General features: G+C 52.2%; 2 protein-coding genes across 2 annotated transcripts in view; both read left to right on the top strand.

Moving 5' to 3' along the window:
• LOC118474114 (NPC1-like intracellular cholesterol transporter 1) overlaps nt 1-19,500 on the top strand; it is a 30,075-nt gene extending 10,575 nt beyond the window's left edge. The window contains exons 9-11 of the mRNA XM_035963702.1: nt 16,208-16,301; nt 19,255-19,291; nt 19,387-19,500. Of these exons, the coding sequence (XP_035819595.1) occupies nt 16,208-16,301; nt 19,255-19,291; nt 19,387-19,465 (210 nt within the window). The 3' untranslated portion in view covers nt 19,466-19,500. The remainder of the gene's footprint in view (nt 1-16,207; nt 16,302-19,254; nt 19,292-19,386) is intronic.
• Nucleotides 19,501-24,025: 4,525 nt separating this feature from the next.
• LOC118474113 (NPC intracellular cholesterol transporter 1-like) overlaps nt 24,026-26,006 on the top strand; it is a 33,399-nt gene continuing 31,418 nt past the window's right edge. The window contains exons 1-4 of the mRNA XM_035963701.1: nt 24,026-24,134; nt 24,208-24,284; nt 24,817-24,886; nt 25,187-25,336. Coding sequence (XP_035819594.1) covers nt 24,235-24,284; nt 24,817-24,886; nt 25,187-25,336 — 270 coding nt within the window. The 5' untranslated portion in view covers nt 24,026-24,134; nt 24,208-24,234. The remainder of the gene's footprint in view (nt 24,135-24,207; nt 24,285-24,816; nt 24,887-25,186; nt 25,337-26,006) is intronic.

Genomic DNA, 26,006 nt, shown 5'->3' on the forward strand with positions numbered 1-26,006 from the left:
CCCTTCGGTGCGCCGCTGGTCTGAGCAGCGGGCGCGACTTGGTTGAAGAATTCGTGGCGTACGGGGTGTGGCCCTTGGCGCATGGCTGGGCGTTGGGCGAAGTGTGCCCTCGCCAGATGCCTTTCCATGGCGGTAGGGTGGTGCGGAGTCCCGCCTTCGCCCTGAATCTGCAAAACCGCGATCCGGCCGCCTTTGTGCGTGAGGCGGAGGATGGGGCGGTGCGGCTTGTTGGACGTTACGTGCCGAGGACGGAGGGCCAGCGCAGCTGGGATATCCGCGGGTCGAATGACCGTTTGAACATGGTTTTTGAGTTAAATCAATTGCCATATGACGGCTACCCTGGTCAAGACGATGCGGACCGCCGTGGGAAGAAACCGGCGGTGGAGACTGGAGACGACCCTGCGCCGGCGGCCGCCCTATCCTCTAAAAAGAGAAAATTAGGTACTGCTATGGGAGGACTTGGGGTTTCTGATGGTTTTGCTAGAGAGTTGATGAGGACGTGCGCGGCCCCGGGGGAAAGGATGTCTTCGCCCGAGCTCCGGGAGTCTTCGGCTCGGATGCTGAGGGTTACCGAGGGTTGTTGGCCTAGGAATGTTCCTATCCCCCGCGCGGCTGGCAGGGACTTTTTTACATCTCGCATGGTTCGTGAATGGAGGGTTTTTCCTTATGGGCGGAATATTGCTGCTGTTGTGTCAGCAGTGATGGACAAGGATCGCCAGGGAGCTGCACAGAAGCGCCAGGCGGCTGTCAGGCTCGTTGAAGCCAGGCCGAAGAGGCAGCGGGGGTCTGCGAAGGCTACGGCCCCCGGCGGAGGCCGGCCGCCGCTGGCGGCGAAGTCGGGCATCCCTGCTGCTAGCAAGGCGCCGGAGGCAACGGCAGGCGCCGGAGGCTCGAAATCGGCGAAGGTGGTGCCGCCGTCCGGCGGAGTGGCGGAGGTCGCGAAGGCGGCGCGAGCGTTGCCGTTGTCGGGCAAACGTGTCGCCGACTTCGCCACTGATATTAGTGTGGAGGACTATCTTGGTGGTAAGTCGTTGGCTCTATTTATTTATTATATATTTTTTTATTCTTTTTTTTAATTTATTCGTTGGTACGTCGCAGGGTCGGGCGAGGGCCAACTTGCTATGGTTGCGCCTGCCGCGGCGACCACGACGGCTGCCGCAGTGCCAAAGGCGAAGGGCGGGGCTCTTAGCGCCGGGGGCGAGGTGTCAGCCCTCGCGGTTGTCATGGATGAGGCGGGCGCTGCGACCCGCCGGCTGAAGGAGGTGACAGAGGCGCTGAGTCAGGTCCGCTGAGCTGGACTTCGTCCCCCCCTTTTTTTTATCGGCTTGCTGGGGCCGCTGTCTTACGATTGCTCTGCAGGTGGCTGACTTCGCCAGCCGCACTGCGTCGGGGTCCCTCACGGCAGCTGTGGCTGCCGAAGTCGAGAGACTTCGGACACAACATGCTGACGCCGTCCGTGAGAAGTCGGCCGCCGACAGCAAGTGTCGCAAGCTGGCGGACAAGGTGGCCACGCTGGAGGGAGAAAAGGCTGACCTCCGGTGCCAGTTGGCGGGGGAGAGGAGGGAGACCAACGAGGCTCTTGTTAAGGCGCAGGCTGCGCAGGCGGAGGCTAACCTGGCACAGGCGGAGGGCAATCTTGCCAGGGAGCGCGCTGAGCAGCTGCAGGAGCGGCTCACCGCCCTGGAGAGCCGCGTGGAGAGGGCCGAGGCCATGTCACGCGCGGAAGCGGAGCGGACGCGCCTGCTGCTTGTGGATACATACCGTGGGCTGGGCGCGGGGACCGGTGATTTCGAAGTGCCGGACCGGGAGCCCGGACTTCGCTGCCTGGAGTGGGTGCAGGAGGAGTTGCAAGCACTCCCCACTGTCGTGGAGGGATTTATGGCGTATGCCTCCCTGGTCACCTGCGAGGGGGCGATGAACGCGCTCTCCCGCGAAGGGTGCCGGCACTTCGAGGTCTTCGACCAAGCCGATGAAGATTTTGAGCGAGATATCTTTAAGGTTGAGGACCCCGTAGTGAAGGAATCCGCCGGAGCCCTCTACGACCGGATGTGGGGTCTGCATGGTCGCGAGGTGGTCAGGGAGCGGGCCGAGACGGCGAGGGCGCAGGTAACGTTTTCGTTTGTTTGGTGTTTGTTGGATGTGGGCTGTGTGTGTGTTTGCTGAATTTTGTGTGTTTTTTCTTAGGCGGCGCGTGGCGAGAGGGTGGACGACTTCGGGGCGTTGAACAGCATGCTGTCTGACCCGGAGCCGACCCTGGGGACCGCGGAAGACGCGCCGGGTGCCCCCGCATCCGCTGTGGCCGGCGAAGACCTGCCCCTGGAGGTCGCCGAAGGCGCGCCTGATGCCCTCGCAGCCGCTGCGCCGAGTGCTGAAGATCCCGCAGCGGTGGCGGCGGAAGCAGCAGCGGAAACAACGGCGGAGCCAACGGCGGAGGCTCCCGCAACGTCAGGGCCGTCACAGGTGGCGTAGTGGGTGTAGAGGGTTAGGGAAATTTGTATATGTTGCTGAATTTTGGTTGTTGCGCAGGTTCAAGATTTGGGCCTGCGCACGCAACCGCTACTACTAAATTTTTGGCGGCTTTGACCGCGGAAGATGGTAATGAATATGGTGGATCTGCATCTGAGTGTTTTGATTGTGCTGACTCTGGGAGCTCGGTTGAGTGGACTGAGGAGTCGTCGGAGGAGGACTTGGACTATTTTGCGGCCTTGGATGTGGCTGCGGCGGAGGCTTCGCCGCGCGTCGCGGACGCAGGAGATGCGCCAGGTCCTAGTACCGGGCGACGACGACGAAGGGCGATTGCGAAACGTAGAGTTAGTGGGGCGGAGGGGGCTCGGCTTCGTGTGAGTGGGGCTGGCCGGCAGGAACTGTTGTCTTTGCCGGCCGCCGTGAATACAGGTGAAGGGGAACTGCGAAGTCTTTTTGCGGGTGAGGAGCTTAGGATAATGTTATTTAATTATAGGGAGATGGGAATTATTCCTAAGGCTGAGCCGATGTAGAGTGTGGTGCCCTCGCTTGTATATGTAGAGGCTTGTATGATGAAGTTGTGTGCCCTCGCTTGTATACGTGTGCGAAGGCGTTGTGTACTTTGTCTGGTTTGTTCTATTGTGTTGATGTGATTATAGTTGGTCTTGGCGCGGACGGTTTGATGTTGTCGTTTCTGCCTTTGTTATGCTAGTCCGGTTGCACCTTTAGGCGACTTCTGAGCGGATGGTCTTCGCGGCAGACTTTGCGCATTTGTTGTGCTAGTCCGGCTGCACCCTTAGGCGACTTCTGCGCGGATAGTTTTCGCGATAGACTTTGGTTTTTTTGCACTTGTTGTGCTAGTCCGGCTGCACCCTTAGGCGACTTCTGGCGGATAGTCTTCGCGATAGACTTTGGTTTTTTCGCACTTGTTGTGCTAGTCCGGCTGCACCCTTAGGCGACTTCTGCGCGGATAGTCTTCGCGATAGACTTTGGTTTTTTCGCACTTGTTGTGCTAGTCCGGCTGCACCCTTAGGCGACTTCTGCGCGGATTTGTCGCACGCGAGGGTTGCTAGCGCTTAGCCTCGCGGTGACCTCGTGTTGGTCGAATGTCGAAGACCGTCGTCGCGGTCTTTTTTCGACGCATGTTTTTGCGGGGGATTTTTCACACATATATTACATGGCTCCGCCTCGTTAAAAACCTCACCCCCGGGAGGAAAAGAGTGCGGGCCGATACAAGATTGTTTTTGCGAATTACAAGGGCGAAATCAGCCCTGAGGAGTCAAACAAAAAATTTACGGAGGTTGTCGATGTTCCAGGAGTGCTCCAGGTCCTTGCCGCTTGGCGTTGTGAGCCTGTAAGCACTGGGGGAAGCTTTTGTCTTGACTATAAAGGGGCCCTCCCACCTGGGCTCCAGCTTGCCCTTGGACTCCGTCCGAGCTGTCCGGACGAGTACGAGGTCCCCCTCGCTGAACTCCCTCGGGATGACTGAGTGGTCGCGCCATGCTTTGGTCTGGGCTTGGTACTTGTTTAGGGCCTGTAGGGCGAAGACTCGGTCTCCGTCAATGAGATCCTTTGAAGTTGGCTCGTCCACGTCGGGACGGCTGACGGAACTGTTCGCGGGGACCCATGCTTTATTTCTTGCGGGGTCATGGCCTCCGATCCGTATAGAAGGCGGAAGGGAGTAAACCCGGTCGCCCTGCACTCAGTCGTGTTTAGTGCCCAGACTGCCTCAGGTAGCAATCGGTCCATCTGCCCTTCTTTTCATCAAGGAGCATTTTCTTGACAGCTGTGAAGATTTTCCGTTGGCGCGTTCCACGACCCCGTTGGACTGCGGATGATAGACTGAAGCGAAGGCAAGCTTGGTGCCAATGGAGAAGCAAAAATCTTTGAAGTCTTGGTTGTCAAACTGCTTGCCGTTGTCAACTGTTAGTTCGGACGGTACTCCGAAGCGGCAAACAATGTTCTGCCAGAAGAATTTTTGGGCAGTCTTTGATGTTATTGTAGAGACAGCCCGCGCCTCGATCCATTTGGTGAAGTACTCGACAGCGACGAAGGCGAACTTAAGGTTCCCCTGAGCGGTGGGCAGGGGCCCGACGATGTCCAGGCCCCAGCGCTGGAGAGGCCATGTATGGGCGATCAGCTTTGTATACTGCGAGGGGCTGCCTGACCGAGGAGAAAACTTCTGGCAGGCTTCGCAGGACCGTGCGACCCGATTTGCGGCGCAGATCATTGCGGGCCAGTAAAAACCCTGGCGGATCACCTTAGCAGCTAGGGCCCTTGGCCCTGCGTGTGAGCCGCACGTGCCACTGTGGACTTCGCGTAGGATCTGCATGCCTTCGGCTTCGGTGACACACTTAAGCATTGGCTGACTGACCCCTTTTTTGTAGAGTTGGCCTTCAATCAGTGCGAAGTCTCGGCTTCGATGTTTGAGGCGCTTGGCCTCACTGATGTCGGCTGGATGATAATACCCCTGTAGGAACAGGGTTATTGGTGCCCGCCAGTCCTCGGTCATGATAAGGTTGACTATGCGGTGGCCCTCGCTGTCGTTGGTTATTTGGAGCCCTTCGGGGCTCCGGACGGCTGGCGTGCCGATGACATGAAAGAACACGTCGGAGGGCAGAGTTTCGCCCCTGGCGGCAGCCTTGGCCAATGCGTCGGCCTCTTCATTCTTGGCCCGATCCACATGCTGCAAGGTGAACCCCTTGAATTGCCTCTCGAGACTTCGGATGGCCGCGAGGTACTGCATGAGCGCGGGGTCCTTTGCCGCATAGTCTTTCTCGACTTGGCCGGCAACTACCTTGGAGTCTGTTTTGATGATGCAGGTGGTGACTCCGAGGGCCCTCAGCTTGCGGAGGCCGAGGATGACTGCTTCGTATTCTGCTATATTGTTTGTGCATCTGTCGGATTCCAGATTGAAGCTGAGTCGTGCTGCATATCTGTGCTTGACCCCGACTGGTGAGGTGATGACTGCAGCGACGCCTGCCCCCGCATGGCACCATGCGCCGTCGCAATGGATCGTCCAAACCTTCTCTGCGGATGGGTCTGGCTGTGTTGTTGGCCCAGTCCAGTCGACGACGAAGTCTGCCAGGACTTGAGACTTGATAGCTGTCCTGGGCTCGAAGCAGATGTGGTAGCCGGAGAGTTCGGCCGCCCACTTGGCAATCCTCACCGACGCCTCCGGGTTTCTGAATAATTCGCCGAGTCCCCTGTTTGAGGTGACTCGGACCTTGAATGCTTCGAAGTAATGGCGCAGTTTGCGCGACGACATGACGACTGCGTAGGCAATCTTCTCCAGCTCTGTCATGTTGCACTTGGACGGTGTCAGCACTTCGGAGACATAGTATACGGGGCACTGCCGGACCACGCCCTCGACAGTCTGCTCCTGCACTAGTGCTGCGCTGACCGCATGTGGCGAAGCCGCGACGTAGAGCAGCAGGGGGAGCGAGGGGTCGGGGCTGGTAAGGACGGCCAACTCTGTCAGGTACTGTTTCAATGAGGCGAAGGCCGCCGCCTGCTCTGGTCCCCAGGCGAAGTCCTTTGCACCACGGAGTGTCTTGAGGAAGGGGAGACTTCGCTCGGCGGACCTGGAGATGAATCTGTTGAGAGCGGCCAATCTGCCTGTCAGGCGCTGGACGTCCCTGACGGACTGCGGAGGCGTCATGTCTAAGATGGCCTGAATCTTGGTTGGGTTGGCCTCTATGCCGCGGTGTGATACCAGGTAGCCCAATATTTTGCCTTGGCGAACGCCAAAGACGCACTTTTCCGGGTTTAGGCGGAGTTGTGCGTCTCGCATGTTCGCGAATGTTTCGGCGAGGTCGGCGAGGTGGTCCTCCTTGCTCTTGCTGGCGACGACGATGTCGTCCACATATGTGAATATGTTTCTGCCGACTTGCCCCTCGAGCACAGTTTTGGTGAGCCGGGAGAAGGTGGACCCGGCGTTCTTGAGTCCCTCTGGCATTCGGATGAAGCAATATGTGCCGAAGGGTGTTATAAAGCTGGTGCTAGCCTTGTCTTCTTCCTTCATGTATATCTGGTGGTAACCGGAGAAGCAATCGAGGAGGGACATGACCTCGCATCCGGCCGCGCTATCGACTATTTTGTCGATCCGCGGCAGCGGGAAATTGTCCTTTGGGCAGGCTTTATTGAGACTGGTGAAGTCGATGCACATTCGCCACTTCCCGCTCTTTTTCTGCACCATCACGACATTGGAGAGCCATGTGGGGTAAGCCACCGGCTCGATGAATTTGGCTTCCAGGAGGCGGTGCACTTCTGCCTTGGCGGCCTCCGTCTTCTCGTCGGACATCTTGCGAAGCCGCTGCTTTTTCGGCCGTACCGAAGGGTCGATTCCCAAACTGTGCTCAATTATTGAACGGCTAACCCCGACCAGATCGAGGGCCGACCAGGCGAAGACATCTTTGTTCTTGGCCAGGCAGCAGAGGAGCTTCTCTTCTTCATGCGAAGTAAGGTCTTCGCTGATAATGACTGTCTGCCTGGGCGTGGCCTGGTCGAGGGGGACAATCTTGGTCCCGTCGTTGCTCTGCAGCTGGGCCTTGTCGTGCTGCTTATTGGTTGGGCTGGCAGGCGCGGGACCTCGCGTTGGGCCGTGAGGCAGTGCACGTTTCTTTGACCGGGCACGAAGTCCCGCTCTATGTTGCGCGCAGTCTGTTGATTGCCGAAGACTGTGATGACGCCTAACGGACCTGGTATCTTCATGCATAGGTACAGTCCGTGAATGGCTGCTTCGAACTTATTAATGGAGCCCCGGCCCATGATGGCATTGTAAGGATATACCATGTCCACGATGTCGAAGGTTATTTGCTCGCTTCGGGCATTGGGTGCTACACCGAAGGAGAGAGGCAGCTCTATTTTGCCGACGGGGAAGGTGCCCTTGCCACCGAAGCCATACAGCGGGTTGTCCGAAGGCTTAAGCAGGCTGTGGCTTATGCCCATGCGATCGAAGGCGTGGAGGAAGATGATGTCCGCCTGACTGCCGTTGTCAACTAGGACTTTGTGCAGGTCCCAGCCTGCCACGCTGCAATTGATAACCATGCGTCGCAGTGGGGGGCACTGCGCAGGTCGACGTCCCGTGCGTCGAAGGTTAACGGTATGTGGGACCACTTTGTCTGCACGACTGGACCCGTGACGGCGACATGGTTGATGCTGCGGTAATGGTCCCGCTTCTGCCGCTTGGTGTCGAAGTCAGTGCTGGACCCCCCAGTTATCATGTGGATGACTCCGCGATATGGTTGATCGGCGAAGTCTTCCTGCTTTGGGGCATGGGGGATGTTTTGATGTTGCTGGTGTGGTGGTGGGGGTGGAGGAGGTACGATTTGTACTTCCTGATGGTGTTGGTAAGCGTGGTGCGGTGGATGCGGGGCGGGAGCGTGGATATATGGTGGAGGAGGTTGCTGGTAATTGTGCGCGACAATTCTGGGGTTGTCGGCTGGCTGCGCCCGTGCCATTCTCTCTCTGGTAGCCTTCGTTTCGGGCAGTCTTTGGTTTGGTGGGCGCAGTCTTCGCCATGGAAGAGGCAGTAGAATCGGCGCGGCGGTTGCGCACGCCCTCGGCCCCTACCACGAGTGCCATTTCCGCGGCCCTGGGGGGATATTCCTGGCGGCGAGGGGGGTCAGCAGCGGGATGCTGGTTGGCGATGTTGTGCACTTGCTGCTGGTTGCGGCCGTCTCGACCGGAGTCTGGCTGCGGAGTCCTTGTCCACGTGCGGCTGGACTGTGGGGCATCTTTTGGCTTCCTTTGGGACTCAATCTTGCGCTGGTGGAGTTCTTCGGATCTGGCGTACTTTTCAAACAACTGATATAACTCCTGGAGGCTCTTTGGCGGATCTCTGATGCAGTGGCTGTAAAGGACGCCAGCGCGAAGGCCACTGATAGCATAGTGGATGGCAATCTGGTCATCGACTGAGGGCAGCTGTGATTTGAGTGTTAAAAATTTGCGGTAATACTCCCTCAGAGTCTCCTTTTCCAGCTGCTTGCATAGCGAGAGTTCGGCCAGGGCGTCGGTGTCTGGGCGGTACCCTTGGAAGTTGAGCAGGAACTTGTCCCGGAGACTTCTCCAGGAATCAATGGACAGCGGAGGCAACCTGGTGAACCAGGTGAGTGCCGGACCCTCGAGGGCGATGATGAAAGACTTCGCCATTGTGGCGTCGTCCCCTCCGGAAGATGCAACGGCGACCTGATAACTCATTATGTATTGAGCCGGGTCGGTGCTGCCGTTGTACTTGGGATAGGTCCCTGCCCGGAAGTTAGCTGGCCAAGGCGTCACTTGCAGGTGTGGCGCCAGGGGACTTCGCTCATCGAGATAGTTGACCTCTTGGAACGGCGCGGCGTGCGGGAAGGTGAAGTCGCGCTGGGGGAAACGCGGGTCCTCCGGTTGCGCGCGGTGTTGCAGGGGGGGCCATGCTGCAGGCCGAAGTGGCCTTCGCGCGTGTCTTCGAGTTGTGCGCGCTGCTGGGGGGTGCCTCGTGCTGCAGGCCGGGATGGCCTTCGCGCTGCATCAGCGCAATCTCCCGCTCGAGTTCTTGGGCCTTCTGCTCTTCGTCGCGTATCATTTGCCGCACTTTGGCTAGTGCGGACACACGCTGGCGCTTGGCCTCCAGTATCTCCTTCTGCCTCTGGAGATTGCGGTTCTTGAGGCGCAGGGCGCGCAGCTGTAGCTGTTCTTCTGCTGAGACGCCGAGGACTTCACCGTCCTCGGTGAGGTCTGCGCCCTCCGGTGGTGCGAAGCCTGAGGGCAGCTGCGGTTGTCCTTCAGGGTCGCAGGTGCGGAGGGTGTCGTCTTCACAGGCGCGAGGAACGTTGTCTTCAGTGGCCTCTTGGTGGGTGGAGTGGGTGAGGGCGAGGGCCTTGCCCTTTCTTGCGGCGAGCAGTGCTGCCTTCGCAGCCTCGTCAGCCTTCGGGTTAGCTCTCTTGGGTGCCATCGCAGGTGGTTTTCTCGTAGCACGAACGGTGGGCGCCAAATGTTGGAACTTGCTCTCGGTTGCAAGGGGATCCAACAAGGGTGAACAGTGGTGTCAACAGGGCACACGCGCTAGATGGCAAAAGCTCTGTTAATCTGGCCTCTCACGTGCACTGTGCAGGGGTATTTATAGGTACCTGAGCGCGCAGCGCCTTGAGCTAAGGACGCATGTGCCCTCAGCTACCTAGATTATCCCCAGAATATTCCCATAAAGCGGGGTTACAGACCGTAATTACAGGGATGTCTTTACAAATTAGGCCCGTATAGCACGGCGGCCACGCGGGGCCCGTAACGATGGGCCGGATCACACGTGGGCCTCTGAGCTGGACGAGGCTGCACTGTGGGATGCCCTTCGTCGCCAGTCTTCGTCTGGTGCGGTACATGCGAAGGGTGTCCCTGCCTGTTTTGTCTCCGTTAGCTCAGCTGCTGCAGCGAAGACTTCGAGCGGAGGGTGACGGCTTTGCCTTCGCCCCAACAGTTGGATTCACCAAATTCATGAGGATTCACCAAATTCATGATGGCACTTCAACCTAATTCTTGCCTCAGAGGATAAGAACAATGACAACATTAATAGAGCTATGATGGATCGGTTCCTGCATTATCGCTTTTGGCCACAGTGAGGAGGCCTTCTCTCTTGTGCTTGTTCTATTCTTTTTTGGACCCTCTTTTCCTTCTTAATATAATGACGCACGGTAGTCAGGAGAACCGATGTCGTAGGATGGGAGGCACTCGGGGACTGACCCGGCCACAGTGAGGGATCGGGCCGGCGGCGGCTGCACAGAGGGAGGAGCCGGCGGCGGCTGGAGAGGAAAGGGCAGCCGGCAGCGGCTGGAGAGGGGAGGGAGGAAAAAAATGGCTCTATGCCATGTGGGAAATCCTAACCCTAACTTGGGGTTGGGTTATGTATTTAATTGACATGAGTTAACTAGGCCTGGCCCATTACACAGAGGTGAGAGTAAATACATGGGGAGAACCCAAACCCTAAACGGGATTCTAACACCTGGTACCATCCGGACTGTTCTGACTCTGGCTCTCTTACGAGCTTGTCCAGTAAATCAGCTTGCCGTCAAGAATGCCTTCCTCCATGGCACTCTGACGGAGACGGTGTATTGCACTCAGTCGGTCGGCTTTGTGGACCCGACGCACCACGACATGGTCTGCAAGCTCAATTGGTCCCTCTACGACCTCAAGCAGGCGCCCCGAGCTTGGTACAATCGCTTTGCCACCTTCTTGATTTCACAGGGCTTCATCGAGGCCAAGACGGACACCTCCTTGTTCGTCTTTCGCCACAGTCTGGATACTGCATACCTCCTCTACGTCGACGACATAGTCCTCACGACCTCCTCTCCCAACCTAATACGGCGCATCATCTCCTCTCTCCATCAGGAGTTCGCGATGAAGGATCTGGGTGAGCTACACCACTTCCTAGGGATCACCGCCGAGCACCGGCCCTAGGGCCTGTTCCTCCACCAGCGCCAGTACACCATCAATAACTTCGAGCGCACTGGCATGGCTGATTGTAAGCCCTACACGACTCCGGTGGACACTTAGGGCAAGGTCTCCTCCGATGATGGCCCTCCGATAGCTGATCCGACCAGCTATTGGAGTCTCGCCGGGGCCCTGCAGTACCTCGTCTTCACTCGCCCCGACATCACCTACGTCGTCCAGCAGGTGTGCCTCAATATGCACGCCCCACGGGAGCCACATCTCACCGCTATGAAGCGGATCCCGCGATACCTCTGGGGCACCACCGAGTTCGGCCTCCTCCTTCGACGGTCTACTACCACCGACCTCGTTGTCTACACCGATGCCGACTAGGTCGGCTATCCTGACACGCGTCGGTCCACCTTCGGTTTCGCTGTGTTCCACGACGACAGCCTCATCTCCTGGTCCTTGAAGCGGCAGCCTGTCGTCTCCCGCTCTAGCGCCGGGGTTGAGTACCGCGTTGTGGCTAACGGCGTCGCCGAGGCGGCGTGGCTTCGTCAGCTCCTCCAGGAGCTGGACAGTCCGCTGACGCGGAGCGCCCTTGTCTACTTTGACAACATCAGTGCCATGTACCTCTCCACCAACCCCGTACAACATCAGTGCACGAAGCATGTCGAGCTCGATCTCCACTTCGTCCAAGAGCGTGTCGGTGATGTGCGGGTTCTCCATGTCCCGACCACTTCTCGGTTCGTCGACATCTTCACCAAGGGCCTCCCTACATCGGTGTTTGAGGAGTTTCGGTCCAGTCTCAACATCTGTCGTGGCTAGAGTTTCGACTACGGGGGGTGTTAGAGTTATTTGTGGCCTTGTACTGTAATGGGGTGTTTCCTGTGGAATGGGCTTAGGCCCAACAACTATATTATAAACATATCTCTCCCTACCCTAGTTAGGGTTAGGGTTTCTAGCCCACTAACATAAAGTCTAGAGCCCCCTTGAGCTGGATGGTCTTGGCATTTTGGATCTTGAACGCATGAGTTGGGCTTTGCAGATCAGATGGCTTTGGTTGAGTAAGATTGAAGCTTCTAAGGAGTGGTCTGGACTTGAAATTCTGCCACATAAAAACGCTATAGCTATCTTTTCCATGGCTGTTACAACTTCTGTGGGAAATGGTCAACACATCTTATCCTGGACCGATAGATGGTTTATGGAAGGTAGTCTTGCTGACATTGCTCCGACGATATCTGAGATAGTTCCTTCCAGGCTAAAGAAGATGCAAACAGTTGATCAAGGTTTGGTCGATCGTAGTTGGACTAATGATATCCAAGGGAACCTGTCATTGGTTGGCTACTATGAATTATTTCAACTCTGTGGTGGCTTACATGAAGCTAAGCTCTCCACTCAAGAAGACCGACACTTTTGGATATTCTCAAGTAATGGAAAATACACCTCTAAGTTGGCTTTTTGATGTTCTTGTAAGGTTCTATTAGCTTTGAACACTAGAGACAGATCTGGAAATCTTGGGCTCCTCCTAAGTGCAAATTTTTGGTTGGCTTCTCGAAATCGGTGGCAAAAAGGGGCCTTCCTCATCTGGAGCATTGTGTGCTCTATGATCAGGAGGAAGATGTGCAAAACAATTCTTACTAGTTGTGTCTTCACCAGAGAATTCTAGTTCAGAGTTTTCTCCAACCTTGGGCTAGCTTCTAGAGCACCTAATCAGTCGACCTACAGCTTCGTCGATTGGTGGAAGCGCTCAACTAAGCGTTTGACAAAGCCGATTAGAAAAGGGGTCAACACACTAGTAATTTTAGGGCCATGGTGCTACGAAGCATAGAAATGCAATTGTATTTGATGAGGCTAGGCCTTGTGTGCAAGTTGCTCTTAGGTGCTTTGAGGAGGAACGCCATCTCTAATGTTTCACAGGCTGCAAGCCCTTGGTCATGGGCCTGGTGTAAGCTAGGTCTACATATCTGGTCGATATGGGCCATGTCTTCTATTAAGAACCTAATGTGGGCACCTGGTACTACCACGACTTCACCCTCCGCGCTGACACACTAGGCCCGCCCACCACACCGCGCAAAAAAATAGTGCAGAGCGTGCACTCGAACCCACACCCCCCCTACTCCAGAAATTTGGGGTTAACCACCAAACCACATTGAACTTAGTGTTTGAGTGAACTTTATCAAAACAGGAGATGCAAATACGACTTTCTTTCATGCGCAAGCCAGGTTCAGGAAAAAGAAGAACTTTATTCATACACTGATGGTTGACGAGAACATTGTTTCTTCTCAAGAGGCTAAACAGCAGGTTATGTTTTAGTTTTATAAGGATCTGATTGGTAAAGTGTTTGAGCGAAATTTTAGTCTTAACCTTGCTAATTTTCACAAAGGCAATTTGGAGCTCTCGCATTTTGATAATCCCATATCTTTGGAGGAAATTAATTGTGCTATTTTAAGTCTTCCTAATGATAAAGCCCCTGGACCTGACGGTTTCACAGGGCGCTTTTATAAATGCTGTTGGGATATAATCAAATGGGACCTACTGGCTGCAATCTTAATTCTCCAACAAGGATCCCCTGGAAGGCCTAGCATATATTACTCTCATTCCAAAACATGTTGAGGCTATTCTTCCGGGAGATTTTAGACCAATCAGCCTAGTTCACAGCTTTGCTAAACTTATCACTAAAATCCTGGCTAACAGATTAGCTCCTAAACTGGATAAAATGGTTAGCACAAATCAAAGTGCCTTCATTCGGGGTAGATGTATTCATGATAACTTTATTATGGTCAGTCAAACTGTCAAGATGCTGCACCATAAGAAAATCCCTGCTATTTTCTTGAAGCTAGACATTAAAAAGGCCTTTGACTCAGTGCATTGGGCATTTCTTCTGGAAATTCTTCGACATTTGGGTTTTGGACAGGTTTGGTGCGATCTGATTTTGAACTTACTATGGACTTCTTCCACTCAAGTTCTTGTTAATGGAGTGCCTGGACAGCCTATAAAACTCAAGCGTGGGTTGAGACAAGGCGATCCTCTGTCTCCCTTTTTATTCATCTTAGTCATGGATGTTCTTAATAGTCTATTCATCAGGGCAGATGAGTGTGGATTATTACATCCCCTTGCTGGCAGAAGCATTAGCCAAAGGGTTTCAATGTTCGCAGATGATGTTGCTGTTTTTGTAAAACCAGTTTCTCGGGACTTAGTGGTGGTCAGAGAAATTTTGAGGTGTTTTGGTGTTGCCACAGGTCTTCAAACTAACTTGCAAAAAAGTTTCTCCTACCCAGTTCAGTGCAATTCTGAGAGAACTGTGTTGGCTGTTCAGACCTTGGGGTGTGCCTAAAAAAACTTTCCCACAACCTATCTTGGTCTCCCTCTGAGCAGCAAAAAACTTAGTGCTAAAGACCTCGCTCACTGGATAGAGAAAATTGCTGCCATGCTTCCAGGATGGAAGGCTGAACTTTTAAATCTTGCGGGGAGAATCACTCTTATCAAATCTGTACTCTCTACCATCCCAGTTTACTTATTTACTGCTCTTAATGCTCCTAAATGGGTTATAAAAGCCATTGATAAAATTCAACGGAACTTCTTATGGAAAGGAAGAAAGGAGGCTAGAGGAGGTAACTGCCTTGTATCTTAGGATAAAATCACTCGGCCTCTTGATTTGGGGGGGTCTTGGAATTCCTAATCTCCAAAAGATGAACTGGGCCCTACAATTGCGATGGCTTTGGCTACAAAAAACTGCTCCTTCTAAGCCTTGGGGTGGCCTGGATCTTAAAATATCATCCCAGGCCCGTGCTTTATTTCAGGTTGCAGTGTCTACCACTATTGGTAATGGTATTTCAACTTTCTTTTGCAAAGATAAGTGGATTCATGGGTATTCTATTATGGATATAGCTCCCCTTATTGCTGCTGCAGTTCCGAAGAAATTTAAAGATGTAAGGACTGTGCAGCAGGCCCTTACCTCTCACTTCTAGGTTCATGATATCCAGAGGAATCTCTCTCTGGCTGAGATTGAACAATATTTACAATTATGGGAGGTAATTGATTCTTTTCAGCTTCAAAATTCAAATGATCAACATGTGTGGATTTTTTAGCAGCAATGGACTGTATACCTCCAAATCTGCCTATAGAGCTTTTTTCATTGGAGCGGAATCCTTTGAGCCCTGAAAAAGAATTTGGAAGAGCTGGGCAGCCCCTAAGTATAAGGTTTTTGTTTGGCTGGCCATAAACAATAAATGTTGGACAGCTGACAGACTCAAAAAAAGAGGGCTTGATCATCCTGAAAATTGTGTTTTATGTGACCAAGAGGACGAAACTGTGTAGCATATTTTATCTAATTGCGTCTTCACAAGGCAGTTTTGGCATAGTATCTTTACTCCAATTGATCTCTCTTCTGTGGGTCCTAAAAGAAGAGATTTAGACTTTGCTGAATGGTGGAGAAAGACTTCATCTAGGATTCCTAAGAGCAAAAGAAAGGGGTTTAATAGTATGGTAATCCTTGGGGCTTGGAGTATTTGGAAGCAGCGAAACAGGTGTGTTTTTGATGGTGCTCGACCCTGCCTTTCTACCTTAGAAGACGGATTTAAGGACGAGATGAGATTATGGGTTGCTGCTGGAGCCAGGAACCTGCGCTCTCTTTTCAACCCTGGATAAAGTAAAGTCTTGAAGCCTATTGAAAGACTGGGGTGTTAGTGTGTTGTATGTGTCTGTGTTGTGTGTGATTTTGTGGATGTGAGTGTGTGTTTTTGTTTTGTGTGTGTTCTGTTTGTCCCGGACCTCAGGCCTTTTTTACTCTATTTTAATTCAATGATACGCAGCCCTCCTGCGTATTCGAAAAAAAGATACCCCCTTCGTCCCAGTGTATAAGGTGTAATCACCTCTGGTTCAAAGATCAAGAAATATATTTAATTTTCTCTATACCACTGCATCGATATACGTATGCATAGGGAGAACACGCCTTATATTGTGGGGATAAGAACAAAAAGTGGTAACCGTAGCAAAGCACGGGCAACTGACTAGTATATTCTATAAGTATGAGCTAAAAGAGATGTAAGTTTGTCCCCTATTTTATCTCGGGTAGGGGATGTAGATTGTATCGGACTTTTTCTCTCTTCTTAATATAATGATACACAACTCCTTTGCATATTAAAAAAAGATAATGAATTTATTTGAACTTGTAGTTGTTAATATTGTTTTTCTAAATTCTTGGTCACTGTTAGAGAAGTTGTAATTAGGGCAAAGCTAAAGTGATCTGTAATTTGGAACTGGGGGAGTATTTCACAAGGGTTGCTTCTGAGAATTTTTTAAGTTGTGCTTTCTAACAACCCTCTGGTATATCTTATTCACGCAGATGAAAATTTTCCCATATTCCGTGTTCTATATATTTTTTGAGCAATACCTGAGCGTGTGGAAGACAGCTATCATGAACATATGTGTTTGCCTTGGTAAGTAACTAAATCCGCTATTTGTTAATTTATTTAGTTTTGTCTTATGACATAGGAGTATTTGTTACACAGTTATCCTGATTCATGAATTTTCACCCAGTATAACTATTGATATAAAAGAGAGCTAATATATTCAATTAGTATCCTAATATAAATACACAGCATAGATCGTTCCTGCTAGACTGTCATATGATTGTTTACTCGAATTAGTTTATCAGATTGCACAGAAGGGTTGTTGAGTGCCAGTTGATAGAACTGGTTTTATGATCCATTGCACTGGTATTGGTAGAGTACTAGAGTGAGCTTCCATTGAATTGATTGCTACTTGTTAGTCGTTCAGACAGTATTTATGAAACTTCCTGTTATGTTTCTTGAAGAAACTAGTGAGTTCCTTACCCAGCTTTGGCGGACCTGGAGAGAGAGGTCCCAGTCAGGTTATGAACAGTTGCACAATGTTCTGGCCGAAGCTGTCCCATCCAGCTAGGCTTCTAGCTGAATCTTTCTTACAGTGTTACTTTTGAACAAATGAATGCTATATATTTTCTTCAGTTCTTCACTAAACAACAAGTTTCCACTCCATTTATAGCCTAGATGAAAACGAAAGTAATACATCAACACTACAAAAAAGGGGTAAATATTTTATTCCACATGGTTTTTTGCTCCACATATTTTCTTAATTTTGAATTACCTGCTAGACATAATCATATAATGAAGTGGTAAGAAATTTATTGCGTTTTGAAAGCAGCAATGCTTGTTGGATTGATTGGGTTGGAACCATGTACATGTAATATGTATAGGGAGGAATTCATCTGTTTGTAGAAACAGAACCAGATATGATTACCTCCCTAATCCTAATCCTAATCCAATCACAGCTAAGGCTGGCCGGCTAGATATGGTCATATATGTTGAAGAGTGAACTGTTTTATGTATTGCATAGAGGAGGACTACAATATATAGAGACACAGGAAACCCTAACCCTAATGGGCCGGCAGCCTAACAGTGGTGCCGACCCACATACACTCACACACACAGTCTAACATCCCCCCGCAGTCGCAACGGGGGCACCACACACGATGAGACTGGAGTAGATGCCGAAGGTAGGAGCCGACGGGTTGAAATCCCCCCGCAGTCGCAGCGTCGTGATGGTGCGAAAGTTGAGGCTGGAGTAGAGACTAGAGACCGTTGTGTGCTGCAAGAAGACGATAGCCCCTAGATGCCGAGGTAGCCGAAGTCGAGGTGGTCGCTGTCGGGAGACACCTAGCAGAAGCCTGATCTTCGGGAGGGGTCGACGTTCGAGCGTCAACGATCGGCGGGGCGACGCAACAAAAGAGCACCAGCAGGCCAAGGACCTTTTTGCTTCGTCGGTCGTCCGGTCGTCGAGGATCCCCGCCAGGGAGGCCGGCGGCAGCGCACGCGTCTGCGCCGGTCAGGGTGTCCGCACCCGCGGTAGAATAGAAAGGGAACGACGGATCCGGCCGGGAAGGCCACGGCAGCGACGGATCTAGCCGGGAAGACGCGATCCGGCCAAAGGGACGGCGGATCGAGCCGGGATGGTCGCAGCAACGGGGATCCGACCGGGAAGGCCGCGGCAGCGACGGATCCAACGAAGGCGATGAAGGGGTGGGCGGCGGGGCGGGTCCAGCCGGGCAGGGGCTTGCGTCGGACCTGGCAAGGGGTGTTGACTGCACTGTGACGGGAGAAGTTCGAAGGGTGGCGCTACTTGGTGCTGCTGGTCGAGGTGATCGACACTAGGGAGAGAACGTCGGCGCGCGCTCGCATGCTCGCGGATCTAGCGACGCAGACACAGGGGCGCGCAGATCCGGTGGCGCGGCTTGGGAGGCCGGGGAAGGGGGGGTGCCCACGGCCAGTGAGGCGGCATGCGTGCAGCCAGGGAAGGGGAGGGGCTGGCCGGCATGAGGGGAGGGGCGGCCACGACGCCGGGCTGCAGGGAAGGGGCGGCCGCGGGGAGGTCCAGCGGCTGGGAGATAGGAGGGGGCGCTGGATGGAGGAGGAAGGAGGTCCCTGCGTCCATGGAGTTGGGAGGTCGCCGGACCTGGGCGCTCCCTGGCCAAGGGCTGGGAAGAGCAGGGGGAAGGCCGACGTTGAGGGAGGAGCTCGCAGGGGAGACGCCATGGACGGAGAACAGGAGCTCGGCTTAGGGCCTAGCGTGGTCGAGCAGAGCCGGAGGAAGCTGGGCGCCATGGGAGCTCCAAACCTTGGGGGAAGATGGAGATGGGAGGTCGCGGCAGGCGAGCGTGCACCCAGCCCGCGCGTGCGCCCTCCGGAATCTGGCCCGCCGCCGGCGCCGCTGCGCTCAGTCGCCGCGTCTCCAAGCGGGCTCGGGCGCAGCCATGGCGCAGGCCCTGGCGCAGACCCGTGGCCTCCGGCCAGGCGCGGCCCAGCGCGAGTGCGGCCTGGGGAAGGGGAGCCGCCGGCGGGAGGGGAGAGGCGGGCGCTGCGCGCAGGGGCGGCGGCGCGTAGGAAGGCCGCGGACGCCGAGCGCGAACGGCCGCCGTCAGGGGAGGCAGCAGGCGCGGGTGGGTAGGTGCCGCCCCGGGAGGGAGGAGCCTCTCGGGGACGGCGGCGGGGAAGCCTGTGGGGTGGGAGGCGTCCGCTGGAAAACCCTAAACCTAATCCTCTGATACCATGTTGAAGAGTGAACTGTTTTATGTATTGCATAGAGGGGGACTACAATATATAGAGACACAGGAAACCCTAACCCTAATGGGCCGGCAGCCCAACAGTGGTGCCGGCCCACATACACTCACACACACAGTCTAACATCCCCCCGCAGTTGCAATGGGGGCACCACACACGATGAGATTGGAGTAGGTACCGAAGGTAGGAGCCGACGGGTTGAAAATATCGACACACGGCCCAGGTCCAGGCCCAATAATATGCACGCCTATAATACATTTAATCTGATCATGATCATTGTGCAAAAAAATTGCAGGTACCATTTTTGTTGTTTGCTTCATAGTTACCAGCAGGTCAGCTGAGTCCATTCATAATCCTAGTGCCAGCTATTTCCAATTTGTACTCTATTTATTATATCCTTACATTCATTATCTTCTCTTGGTTTCAGTTTATGGGCTTCAGCAATAATTTTAACTGTGCTAGCAATGATAGTCTTGGATATGATGGTATGTTTGATGTTCTTTTAAGAATGCATACTCTTGGAGTTTGAATACATTTGAGAACTGTGTAGCTTTTATTTACTCCTAGTGAGTTTATAATGTACATACCAGATTTGAAGTATGCTATTAAACAAACCTCCTAAATTATAGGACTCACCCATTGGTGAAGCCTGTGGATGTGTTACCTAGCTATGCTACAACTTGTAATAATCATGCTGAAATATATTTTTTTATCTCGAATACGCAAGCGAGATGTATATCATTGTATTAAGAAGAGAAGAGAGTCCGAAACAGACTTCACCCTCTACCCGGACCCAGTAGAGGGTTGGTGTATCTTGCGACCTTGCACTAGGCCTGATATTACATTTGCAGTGAGTTTGCTAGCTAGACATAATGTGAACCAAACTAGAAGACATTAGACATTCATTAAGGCTTTATTAAGATACCTTAAAGATGCTCAAGATCTTAGATAGATTTCTAGAAGAATCAGAACCAAATTTTGGTGGTCTATATAGATGTTGAATATATGTCAGATCCCTATAATGCTAGATCCTAGACTAGATTTGTGTTTCTCTGTAATGGTATTGCTATATCCTAGAGATCAAGCAAACATACACTAGTAGCTATGTCTACTAACCACTCAAAGATAATTGCATTTGTCGGGGACCGTAATTAGGGGTACCCCCGAGGCTTCTAATCTCAGCTGGTAACCCCCATCAGCACAAAGCTGCAAAGGCCTGATGGGTGCAATTCCGGTTAAGGCTCCGTCCACTCAAGGGACACAATCTCGTCTCACCCGAGCCCAGCCTCGAGCAGGAACGGTAGACCAAGGCAGATTCGCGCCTCGCCCGAGGGTCTCCTCAAGCAACGGACGCACCTTCGACTCGCCCGAGGCCAGTTCGGGCAGGCTTCGCGGAGAAGCAACCTTGGCCAGATCGCCTCGCCAGCCGATCGGATCGCAGGAGCATTTAATGCAAGGATCGCCTGACACCTTATCCTGACGCGTGCTCTCCAGTCGACAAGGCCGAAGTGACCGCAGTCACTTCGCCCCTCCACTGACTGACCTGACAGGAAAACAGCGCCGCCTGCGCTGCTCCGACTGTTGTGCCACCCACCAGGGTGAGGCTGACAAGCAGCCAAGTCCAGCCTCGGGTGCCATAGGAATCTCCGCCTCGCCCGACCCCAGGGTTCGGACTCAACCTCGACCTCGGACGACGGTCTCCGCCTCGCTCGACCCCAAGGCTCGGGCTCAACCTCGACTCGGAAGACGGTCTCCGCCTCGCCCGACCCCAGGGCTCGGACTCAACCTCGACCTCGGACGACGGTCTCCGCCTCGCCCGACCCCAGGGCTCGGACTCAACCTCGACCTCAGACGACGGTCTCCGCCTCGCCCGACCCTCGGGCTCGGGCTCAACCTCGACCTCCGGACGACGGTCTCCGCCTCGCCCGGCCCCCAGGCTCGGACTCAACCTCGACCTCGGAGGAGCCACCACCTTGCTCCGGCCGACCACGCCACAAGGGGGGGCCATCATTACCCTACCCCTAGCTAGCCCAGGCTATGGGGAACAAGACCAGCGTCCCATCTGGCTCGCCCCGGTAAAACAAGTAATGATGGCACCCCGCGTGCTCCATGACAACGGCGGTTCTCAGCCCCTTACGGAAGCAAGGAGACGTCAGCAAGGATCCGACAGCCCCGACAGCTGTGCTTCTACAGGGCTCAAGCGCTCCTCCGATGGCCACGACGCCACATGAACAGGGCTCCAACACCTCTCCGACAGCCACGTCGGCATGTACATAGGGCTCTGGCTCCTCTCCGCTAGACACGTTAGCACACTGCTACACCCCCCGTTGTACACCTGGACCCTCTCCTTACGTCTATAAAAGGAAGGTTTAGGGCCCTCGTACGAAAAGGTGGCCGCGTGGAAGAACGGGCTGACGCGCAGTCTCACGCCCTCTCTCTCTCTCCCTCACGAACGCTTGTAACCCCCTACTGCAAGCGCATCCGCCCTGGGCGCAGGACAACACGAGGCCGTGGTTTCCCCTCGCCGGTTTTCCCCCCTTGTGTCTCCGTGTGGTACCTTGCTGAACCAAAGCTTGAGAGCTGTTGCTGCGATCTATTGTAGGATCAAATTCATCTTGCATCTGATGCTGGCTCCTGTTCTGCCTTCTAGAATAATACTTCAGTGGGGCAGCCTGACCATGGACCAGCTCCAGCGACCCTGCAGCCTGATGAGGCCCTTCATGCGGACTTGATGCATCCCTCTGCTCCAGTGGCCCAACACACTCAAGCAGGGATGAAACCTGAATTACCAAGGAAGTATGTTATGGTCGCTAGATCGATGAGGGATTGGAGAGGGGTATCGATGGGCAGGAACACCGGCCGGGGGCCTCTGCACACGACCGAGAAAGAGGAGGGTTTCTCCCTTCTAATTTTTGCCTGCTTTATTTCTCATCCATTGATTACATAAATAGGCCGGTTGACCGCCCCTATCTAGCTAGAGATCCTTATCTCCTTAAAACTCTCATAAAAACTCTCAACAAATTACTAACTGATAACCTTCCTAGATAATCTCAACTAATCTCCTAAATAATCTCAAATAATCTTCTAATCTTATCTCTAACTATCCTTATCTAATCCCCCTTGGACGACCCATGGTTGCTGCTGCCGCAACCCCTCCGTGGGCCTCCTTAGGCCCTGACACTACACCCCTCCTGGACATGCAGCTCGTCCTCGAGCTGCAGCATGACAGGTGCTCAAAGACCGAGTCTACTTGACCCAAAACCAGACACCTAGAAGACAAGCCTTTTACATCTCGGCTTATCTTATTATTCCTAATCTGAATTTTTTGACCCCATAAGATAAGGCGGACACCCTCCGCGCATTGGACTTGCACATGTGCAGCCACCTGGATCCCATGGACACCATCTGGACGAAAGGGGAGCACATGGATGGGCACCTGGAGTAGGTCGCAACAATAACCAGCGGAGGCGCCCTCGTGGCGACCGATAGTGGAATGTGGTGGCGCTAAATGGTGCGCCCTTGCCGATGACGAGGGGCGTGCCTTCCCTACCGTTGCTGCCATAGAGTTGAAGTTCGTCGCCCTTGGGACATGTACCATGCTCGCACTTGGAGATAGTGGCTCGGTGCCGCTGCTGATGGTCGTCCGACAGGGCGAGGTCGCGCTCCCGTGTGCCGAGGTCAACCGTCACCAAGGCTGCCTCGAGCATCTGCCGGCGCATCTCCCGCACTCTCCGTTGTGCAAGGAAGCCACGAGCAACAGCTTGTATGCCCACAGCCGCCGACGTCTGGAGCCGTGCGGACAACGCCAGCTGGTGCTGTTCATGTTGCACTGCTGCCTTGATTTGTAGCAGCCCTTGCTCAACCTTCTGGAGCGTGGCTTGCATCTCTGCGAGATCAGCCCTTATGTTGGTCCACAAGTCCCCCATCGATGGAGCTGTTGATTGCTGAGCCATGGCTGCCCCTAGTGGCATCGCCCATGGGGACGGAGACGCCGTCAACGAAGATGATGTGATGAAATTTGGTGTTGTCCCTGGGGATGGGCACGCCGTCGTCCAGGATGTGGTGACAAAATTGGCAGGCGATGCTGCCCATGGAGATAGGGACGACGGTTGCCAGGATGGTGTGACGAAGGTGGCATGCGGCGCAACCCATGGAGATGGGGACGTCGGTTGCCAGGACGGCGTGACGAAGGTGACATGCGACGCAGTCTATGGACATGGGGACGCTGGTTGCCAGGATGACGCCGCGAAATTGGTAGCAGAAGCCATGGGATCAGATCGAAACCCAAGCTATCCGATACCAAATGTTATGATCGCTAGATCGGTGAGGGATTGGAGAGGGGTATCGATGGGCAGGAACACCGGCCGGGGGCCTCTGCCCACGGCCGAGCAAGAGGAGGGTTTCTCCCTTCTAATTCTTGCCTGCTTTATTTCTCATCCATTAATTACATAAATAGGCCGGCTGACCGCCCCTATCTAGCTAGAGATCCTTATATCCTTAAAACTCTCATAAAAACTCTCAACAAACTACTAACTGATAACCTTCCTAGATAATATCAACTAATCTCATAAATAATCTCAAATAATCTTCTAATCTTATCTCTAACTATCCTTATCTAATCCCTCTTGGAGGGCCCATGGTTGCTGCTGCCGCAGCCCCTCCGTGGGCCTCCTTAGGCCCTGACAAAGTAAGTTGCCACCACCCTTTTCCTTGTCAGTCATAAATCAACTGTACCTAGCCTGAAGTAAGATGGTGGCAAGCACTTCAAATTTTGGTTTATTTGTTACCAAGTAGCCAATTGTAGAAAATGTATCTCAAAATTAACATCATGCCAACCACCTAGTTACAAAAAATATCTTGCTTCTAAGAGGGTCATTTTCTCTCTTTTTTATTTAAAAAAATATTGCAATCACATTATTAGGACATGTATGGCACTGATGTTATATGGTTTCATGCACTACCTAACCATGTCTTTGATCTAGACCTTTTTCATTGTGATTGAGCATCCTAACCGTTTCTCCTTGTCTTTTATGCATGTCTACATTTTTTCCAAAAGAATCAGTTGTTGAGTTCACTCACCTGTAGTGTTTCCTCTGTTCTAATTAGGCATTATCTACTAGACTGCAACCAGGATTGGAGCAGCAAATTGTTCTGCCACGAAATTCCTATTTACAGGTTTCCCCCTAAAGAGTTTTGAGTTCTTCTTGAGGTGCCTTCCTTCAGATCACTCTGATCATTGTATTTCCAGGATTATTTTGATGACCTTGCAAAGTACATGAAAGTAGGTCCACCATTATACTTTGTTGTGAAGGACTTCAATTACAGGTATTTATGTATAAAAATAGTGCTCCCAAAGTTTATCAAAGAAAAGAGTCACACTACGTGCAAATATACAAAATGTAATATTGACTCTTCCATCTTGCTTAGTTCTTCAAATATGGTCAAGTCACTGTCATTTGTTGTTGGTGTGACAAATGTCACAAATGTTGCATATGATATATGCTTTCTTTCTTATGGAGAAAAAATAACATGCTGAATAACTGAACTTTCAGGTTTCGATCATTCCTGATATGGTCATATAATAACAATAATAGCAAATCTTTTTGTTCCTGATATGCAAAAAAGTTTTATAAAACAAAGTTTCTTATGTTGATTGACATGGTACAATTTAGTTTCTCTGTTTGGTATACAAGTACAATGTGTTGAACTAAATAGGGACGGTGGAGATCCTTAAGGTCGCCGAATTGCACCCAGAACATTATTTTCTCAAGCACACCCTGAAGCTCTTTTTTAAGTTGCATGCTTAAACAGTGGTAGCCATGCTTGATTTATGATTTATTTTTATATTGTTTTCCAGCTCTGCGTCGGTGGATACAAATCAAATATGTTCAATCAGCCAGTGTAATTCAAATTCTCTTTTGAATGAGGTATATTATATTATCTTACTATGTTTTAACAAAGTTATGTTCCAGAATATCTTCAGTAGTAAATTACTCTTAGCTCAGTTTACCAGTGCAATATATATCAGAGATGTGTTTGTTTATTACTCCCTCCATTCTTTTTTATTTGTCGTGTTTTAGTTAAAAAATAAGCTAGCGGGTGACAAATATTCGAGAATGGAGGGTAGTATAAGGTTACCCAGTGCAGGGTGCACACTGCAAACTGAGTATCCGGTACAACAGTTCATTTTGTTGTGAAGATTGCATAACATGGTTTCAATCATGCAGATATCACGACAATCATTATCCCCTGAGACTAGTTACATTGCTAAACCTGCTGCTTCATGGCTTGATGACTTCCTAATTTGGATGTCCCCTGAAGCATTTGGATGCTGTAGAAAATTTGTGAATGGAAGTTACTGCCCTCCAGACGATCAGGTTATACACCGTTTCCTTGCTTGGCTTACCATATTTATTTGGATTTGACCAAAATAGAACTCTTATCTGAATTACTGGAAACTATCATTGTTAGAATATTCTATATGTAGGCAACGTCCATAGTTGTCCAGGATCCTCTTTGTCAGAGGGATTGTCACCAAAGATTGATGTATTGCATTGAGCACTTAGACCCTTTATATAGAGTACATGACGTAGGAGATAAGGCAACTCACTGATACATATAGCAGTATACAAGGCACAATATCTAGACTACCAAATATACTCTAACACATATAGCAGTTACAAGGCACAATCTCTAGACTACCAAATATACTTATACATTTGGCAATCTACGAGACACAATATATAGACTACCAAATATACTCTAAGAAGACAGATGTTGCGACTGGACCAACACTCCGAGAAGGCCGAAGACGGAAGCCCTTTAGTGAAGATGCTCGCGAACTGCAACGATGTAAGAACATGAAGCACATGAATGTCACCGATGTTCACCTTCTCACAAACAAAGTGTAGATCAATCTCAATATGTTTGGTGTGCTGATGTTGGACGGGGTTGCTGGAGAGGTAGACGACATTGATGTGATGTTGTCGTAGTAGACAAGTGTACTTCGTCAAAGAGGAGAGTGAATCTCCTACATCAACTGGTTTA

This window comes from Zea mays, unplaced genomic scaffold (genome assembly GCF_902167145.1).
Source record: "Zea mays cultivar B73 unplaced genomic scaffold, Zm-B73-REFERENCE-NAM-5.0 scaffold_221, whole genome shotgun sequence".
In the NCBI taxonomy this organism is placed as follows: Eukaryota; Viridiplantae; Streptophyta; class Magnoliopsida; order Poales; family Poaceae; genus Zea; species Zea mays.